Consider the following 7,976-nt stretch of genomic DNA (forward strand, 5'->3'; position numbering starts at 1 on the left):
AGCAGCTGTATTTTAATTCGCTGCACTATGTCCATATCGTTGTAAAGCTCATACAGCTCATCGTTCCATCGTCTGCGGTACTCGCCCCAGCGCACAACCCATTGCTGGGACGGGGGTGGTTTCGCAACCAAATACACGTTTATATAGCGAGCCGCTTGCTCCAAGCAGACACCCGCTTGCAGCCGCACCTACTGGTGAACAGACGCTGCAGACTTCAGTGAGCCCTTAAACCGAATAAGTCAGAGTGGCCCCACCGAAGCTCCCTCTCTTTCTGCCGTGACCCAAGGCTCCACTCGGATTGGTTACCGCATCTCGCACATGGGTTGCTCACGTTGCCCAGAGTGCGCGAACGAGGACGCAAGAGTCAGGATTGAGTATAGCCATGCAACTGTAACTGCATACCCAGCGCAATGACTATACCCCATATATCTATGTATATACTGTTAATAAATTCTATCAAAATTTCAAGTCATCTGAAGTAGAGATGTGCACGGGCCGGGCTTTTGGCAGGGCCCCTGCGTAAGCCGTATTCATTGTCAGCACGAACATGTGCGTGCATGAGCATTCAGTAAAATTTCATAAAAGCACGAATAAGCACGAAAAAGCCCGTTGCTAATACTTACGGTGACCATAAATATATTTTTAAAATGCAGGACAATTTTTCAAAAACATTTACCTACATATAATTGCGTAGTATAAAAATAACAAAAATATACTACATACATATATACATTCCTCGTCATTTTAATAGCGCATTTTCTACCATACAAAGTATGCTTGACAAAATTTTTATATGGAAGAAAATGCGCAGCCCCGTCAACAAAAAAAATGTCGCCCCTTTTTTTTTTTTAATTTTCAAAAATTCTTAAAATGGGATGTAGACGTAGAATATGCTATATTTTTATAAAAAGTTAATGAATATTAAATATACAAAAGTAAAACTGTACCTACTAAGTATTAAAAAGATGCGCTATTCAAATAACGAAGGGTGTATATTTCTTAATTATTAATCCAATTTGAAACTTTAAACATAAATCGCATTTGCTTCATTGGTATTAATCTTTTAGTAATGAATATTTACAAAATTTTAATAAGGCATATTACATATTACTTTACCCGAAATATGTAGTTTTTTTATTATTGTTTAATTGTTCCTTTGTATTTAACAAATTCATAAATTATACATTTTTAATGATACGCTGTTGTTTATGTTAAAATTTGCGTACACGTCGCTATTAAAATATAGTATTTATTAAAATTGTTTCACTTACAATAAATGTAAATAACTATGTAAATACACTTCTTAAAATATATTTATATCTTCACAAAATTACTTATTTATTTAAGCTATTTGCCTGACTTCTGTTAGGAAGCTTTAGTTTCGTCTCGGTCACTCATACAAATATGGTAAGTATGTACATACATACATATATGTATGTATAAAAAATACATACAAATACACATGCATATGTATACACATTTGAAAATTCAAGTCTCAAATTTTACTCTTTTATTGTTGAAAATGTCCTTAAGCTGATTATTATTTTTATTATGTACTTAAGCCCTTGGAGGAATTTGCCCCGCTTTTCTTTCATTGCGCGCTTTCTCCCAGTTGGCAATATATGTCAATGGGTAGCAAAGGAAAGCCGAAACTAATATCAATCCGCCAGCAAAATAGAACGCAGTATTATAGTCTTGGGTCATATCGTAGAGTACACCTGAAAAGCAAAGGGCAAGAGTTATAAATTAAATCATTTAAATGGATTTAAATTAACTGTAAATAAAAATACATACAATACATGAAGGGTGTTCTTGTAAACGGCATCAGATCTGCACCGATTATTCCATTTTCAAAACTAAGGTGCCAAAATAAAGGGCTTAGTCTCTAGATGTATGTAACACAAGGCATGACTTTTTGAATAGGGTTGCCACCTTTTTTAAACATATAAAATCTGCACCGTTCGTTGTATTAAAACAGAAGAGGTGCTTCTAAAATCATAAGACTTACACCGTTCGCGCAATTCAAATCTGCAAAAAAGAACGTCTTATTTTTTTGAAGTGTGTTGCCGCCTAATAAACTTTAATTTTTGGGAAGAGCATCAGATTTACACCGTTCTGTCGCGTTTCCAAATGAGATGTCAGATGGAAAATATTGCTGTTTTGGTTTTTTAAAGGGTTGCCGCCTAATTATAATTGCATTGTTTAAATATAATAGTCAGTAAAATGTCACAATATGGGCATGAAGCGAAAGGGGTTTGAGACTAAATTAATATGTTGGTGTTCTTAATAGAGTTACCACTTATTAAACAAATTTATAACTATGAATGGTAAGTGTATTAAGGACATTCGATATTGCTATCAAACGAAAGCTGGCTAAGAGGGCTTTTGTGCAATTGTATGCGAATTTTCGATGGTTGTCATATAGTATATAATTGATTGATTGAAATATTCTAGTTAATTAAAATGTTACAAAGTGGGCTTCAAACGAAAAGATTTTAAACTAAATTAATATGATCGTGTTTTTAATATACATATATAGTTGCCACCTACTTTAAAAAATGGTGCACGTATTGAAATAATATTTAAAGATATCTAATATTGGTGTCAAACGAAAGGAAGTTAGGTGAGATTCTGCGATATTTATTTAAAAAGTTTAAAACTATGAACGGTAAGTAATTTTTAATCATATCCAATTGTATATCAAACGAAAAGCAAAAGAAGTGACGTTTTACAAAGATATATTTGTTCGAGGGTTGCCACTTAGTTAAAAATTTACTGAAAGTAAACAATAATTGATCATTAANTTTTTAAACATATAAAATCTGCACCGTTCGTTGTATTAAAACAGAAGAGGTGCTTCTAAAATCATAAGACTTACACCGTTCGCGCAATTCAAATCTGCAAAAAAGAACGTCTTATTTTTTTGAAGTGTGTTGCCGCCTAATAAACTTTAATTTTTGGGAAGAGCATCATATACATATTTATATTAACATACATACAAGTTTTTGGAAAAAATAAACGTACACTTGCGATCAGCTAATTAAGTCATCAACATTTTTAACAATTTTGATTATTTTTCTTTTGCTTATTTAATGTTTATTACTTTTCGATAAAAGCCTAGCTATATACCAAACACGATATAAATCTACACTTCAAGCCATGTGCAAAAATTACAAAAAATTTGCAAAGTTTCAGCTAAATTTTCAACTTTTTATTTAGATTTTTTTGAGTATGCATATAAATAAGTATTTAATTATCAGTTATCGTTTATGTTCATTAAAATTTTAACTAAGTGGCAACCATCGAACAATTTTTACTTCTATTTGTACTTATGTAACCTATGTATATTTTTTATTTTTCCAAAAAACTTGTATGTATCGTAATATAAATATGTATTTAATGATCAATTATCGTTTACTTTCAGTAAATTTTTAACTAAGTGGTAACCCTCGAACAAATATATCTTTGTGGCAACTATATATGTATATTAAAAATACCATCATATTAATTTAGTTTAAAATCTTTTCGTTTGAAGCCCACTTTGTAATATTATAATTAAATAGAATATTTCAATCACTAAATTATAAACTATATGACAACCATCGAAAATTCGCANATACATATTTATATTAACATACATACAAGTTTTTGGAAAAAATAAACGTACACTTGCGATCAGCTAATTAAGTCATCAACATTTTTAACAATTTTGATTATTTTTCTTTTGCTTATTTAATGTTTATTACTTTTCGATAAAAGCCTAGCTATATACCAAACACGATATAAATCTACACTTCAAGCCATGTGCAAAAATTACAAAAAATTTGCAAAGTTTCAGCTAAATTTTCAACTTTTTATTTAGATTTTTTTGAGTATGCATATAAATAAGTATTTAATTATCAGTTATCGTTTACGTTCATTAAAATTTTAACTAAGTGGCAACCATCGAACAATTTTTACTTCTATTTGTACTTATGTAACCTATGTATATTTTTTTTTTTTCCAAAAAACTTGTATGTATCGTAATATAAATATGTATTTAATGATCAATTATCGTTTACTTTCAGTAAATTTTTAACTAAGTGGTAACCCTCGAACAAATATATCTTTGTGGCAACTATATATGTATATTAAAAATACCATCATATTAATTTAGTTTAAAATCTTTTCGTTTGAAGCCCACTTTGTAATATTATAATTAAATAGAATATTTCAATCACTAAATTATAAACTATATGGCAACCATCGAAAATTCGCATACAATTGCTCAAAAGCCCTCTTAGCCAGCTTTCGTTTGATAGCAATATCGAAAGTCCTTAATACATTACTTACCATTCATAATTATAAATTTGTTTAATAAGTGGTAACTCTATTAAAAACACCAACACAGTGGTGTAGCCAGGGGGGATTTCGTCAGTGAAATGAAACTTTTTATTTTTGAATTAATAACACAATACTATTTTACCCTTCCGATTTATAATTTTCTTATTTCAGACTGATGACAAATTATCTTTTAATGAATATATAAAATTATCGGTTGGTAGATTATGTATTTGAATATTTGCGAAATACACTAGGCCATTTTGCTTAGTTTCCCACAGTGTTGGGAAATAATCCATAATCTATACAAAAACTGTACTTTTCGACTGTAAATTGTATCGACTTTTTAATTTGCTCATATGCATGCATGCATACATAGATTCCCTTCAAGACCAATGATTTGATGGTATTCACGGGAAAGTTTATGTAGGTACATTTACATATTTTACACTTTTAACATAAATGTCAAGGCAGATATTTTAAGATACACTTCCTAACAAACAAATTTTTTTAAGTTATTATGAATGGATAAAAGAGACATGTTCTTTGAATTCAGTACTAAAACTTGACATTTCAAGTGCTTATCAAAACTTTATACATGTTAACTAGATTGGCCATTTATCTTAAAATTATATAATTTTAATTATTTGTTTATAAAAATGCAGTTTACACTTTAACAAAACCCGTATAAATCCAAAGTTTAATCTTTGCGCAACATTAAAAAAATCAATGAACTTTCGAAAAGCTTTTTAATTAGATTTCCTAGAAATACATATTTTGAGTATGCAGTTTTGTAGCCCGCTCAATTCAAATAAAGCGCAAGTTTAAAATACATAGCTGCGACTTATCGTTGATTTTTAGTATTTATTTTTTTTTTCATTAAAAAAATCGTCGAACATACTTAGATAATATGGAAGAAAATTACTGTCAAAAATATGCCACACATCAACTGTAAATCACAGCTACTTTAAATTTGCACTTTATTAGACTAAAATTGAATGAGCTAAAAAACTGCAAAATATTAAGAGATAAAATTGAAATAGAAAGTTCGAAATTTTTACGAAAGTTTGCCGATTTTTTTTAATGTTGTTCAAAGATTAAACTTATTTTCATTTAGCGTTTGGAATAAACTATATTTTTATAAACAAATAATTCAAGTTAAAATATAATAAAATAAATAGTAAAATCTAGTCAATATGTGAGTGTCGTAAAGTTATGATATTTAAGAACATCTCTTTCTTAATTAACGATGACACTGTTTCTATATGAAGCTGATTTCAACATTTTGTTTTAATAAAATTTAGTATCGAAAATATTCTTTCAAAACTTGCCTAGGAATGTGATATAATGGTTCGTTCAAAACCTTTTTTCAAAACTTATAAAGGCAAAAACGAGAGGGCGAAGACAAAAAGAGAATACAAAAATTTCCCGCAGTGAATTTTCAGATTTTTAAAACGGTATAGTAATTTAATTTTTTAAATTTAAATAAAGCATGAAGACCCCATGGAATAAACGAGTAGAAAAAAAATATATAACGGTAAAACTGGCACATACCTAAATATATGAAAGAATGCACTCAGGCGACGCCTCTACCCATTGTGTGTCACAAATTTAAGTTATCGATGGACATTTTTTTTTCATCCTCCCCCAAAGCCAAATCCTGGCTACGCCACTGCACCAACATATTAATTTAGTCTCAAACAGCGGCAATCCTTTAAAAAACCAAAACAGGTCTGTAAGTCAATATTTTTCATCTGACATCTCATTTAGAAACGCGACAGAACGGTGTAAATCTGATGCTGATCCCAAAAATCACAATTCATTAGGCGGCAACACTTTTCAAAAAAATAAGACGTTCTTTCTTGCAGATCTTTAGATCAAGCCCGTTTACATGGCTCCTTTTTTTTGAATTGCGCGAACGGTGTAAGTCTTATGATTTTAGAAGCAGGTGGCAATCCTACTCAAAAAACTGAAACCTTCTTGCACATCTACAGGCCCAGCCCTTCTATTTGGCACCTCTTCTGTTTTAATACAACGAACGGTGTAAGCCTTCTGTTTTAGAAGCAGGTGGCAACCCTATTCAAAAAACTGAGACCTTCTTGCACATCTACACGCCTAGCCCTTTCATTTGGCACCTCTTCTGTTTTAATACAACGAACGGTACAGATTTCATAATTTTAAAAAAGGTGGTAACCCTATTCAAAAAGTCATGCCTTGTGGTACATACATCTAGATACTAAGCCCTTTAATTTAGCACCTCAGTTTAGAAAATCGAATAATCGGTGCAGATCTGATGCCGTTTACAAAAACTCCTTTCATGTATTGTATGTACATATACATAAATATGTATACAGATTTGAACTAACCCTGGCATTTGCGTAGGAGCTTCAAAACTATAACAGCTCTGGAATACTTGATTTTTAACTTTGACTTTTATTTTTGCCTGAAAAAATAAAAGTCAACAATTACCGATTATCTTCTGCTCCAAAAAATAAAATTCAAATTTTAATTTTTATTTTTGCCTTAAAAAAAAAAGCAGAAATAATCGGTATTATTTGCTCAAAATGATAAAAGTCATATTTTTAAAAGTCATGGAGGAATCAGAATCTACAATGAGAGACTAGTCTAATGGTACCTTTGAAAAAGCTATAGCATAATTTTTTCGCTATGCCTTTTTGATATCAAAAATTTTAAAATAACTTTTATTTTCAGTCTCTGGTTTAAGGACAACTAACGCTCTGACTTCTATAATTTTCCATTCTCAATGGTGGATGAGGTAGAATTCGGTTTGTCCGAGATAAAGTATTGTTTGATAGTAGTTTCGAATACATCTTCTTTTTCTTCTTGACTGGCGCTTAGCCGCCTAAGCGGTTCTTGCCGAGTACAATAAAGCACGCCAGTCGTTTCTTTTTATTTAATTTGGAAATACAAACTGAAGTCAAGTCCTCCACCTGGTCTTTCCATCGCATAGGTCTTCCTTTTCCTCTGTTACCAGCATTGGGAATACATACGCTCATTAAATAAAAGCTGGTGTAGCTATGCAGTGGATCCTAGTTTTTACATCTGGGGTCTAAAATTTGAAAGTAATGCTCTCTATTCAGCTTTAATGGAACATAAAACTCCCTGGCTCTGTTTTTCGCAATTGGAGAAACATTTTCTTAAAAAAAAAACAGAAATACATCTAATCTTGACATATAATATTCTAACGATACGTAGTATTTGCCAAATGAAACCCCAAGCTTTTGACTAATGAGTTTATGATATGCATTATTATAGCATAAGAGCCAGTGAACAGCAGACTGCATGCTACTGGCCTTAGTTAGTCTCCCTTCCGAGTAGAGGAGGTATTAGGGCTCGACTGAACAAAATTTGAGCTTTGTTGTTGTTAAAGGCATTCAGATCATTAAAATGATTTGCGAACAAATAATTTTTAAACGAAAAATACAACCGAGTTCAATGCTCATATACAAACTTATGAGTACCGATAATTACTTCATGATCCAATGATCGGAACTAAATCACGATTGTATGCGTTGATGTAGACAGGTAGGGGCGGGGCGAGACCCCCCTTAAGACGGGTAAAAACCTGGCTGTAGTCGACAATGAGCGAAAATGGATTGAACGGTAAACTAATAATTAAATTTATAGTTCAATTG

General features: G+C 31.2%; 1 protein-coding gene across 1 annotated transcript in view; it reads right to left on the bottom strand.

The window, feature by feature from the left end:
* Positions 1-1,267: 1,267 nt before the first annotated feature.
* Positions 1,268-7,976, bottom strand: part of LOC108362909 (uncharacterized) — a 59,409-nt gene continuing 52,700 nt past the window's right edge. Inside the window, exon 2 of the mRNA XM_017616060.1 lies at positions 1,268-1,718. Within this exon, the coding sequence (XP_017471549.1) occupies positions 1,558-1,718 (161 nt within the window). The 3' untranslated portion in view covers positions 1,268-1,557. The remainder of the gene's footprint in view (positions 1,719-7,976) is intronic.

Source organism: Rhagoletis zephyria, unplaced genomic scaffold (assembly GCF_001687245.7).
Source record: "Rhagoletis zephyria isolate East Lansing unplaced genomic scaffold, Rhagoletis_zephyria_1.1 Rzeph_scaffold_01141, whole genome shotgun sequence".
In the NCBI taxonomy this organism is placed as follows: Eukaryota; Metazoa; Arthropoda; class Insecta; order Diptera; family Tephritidae; genus Rhagoletis; species Rhagoletis zephyria.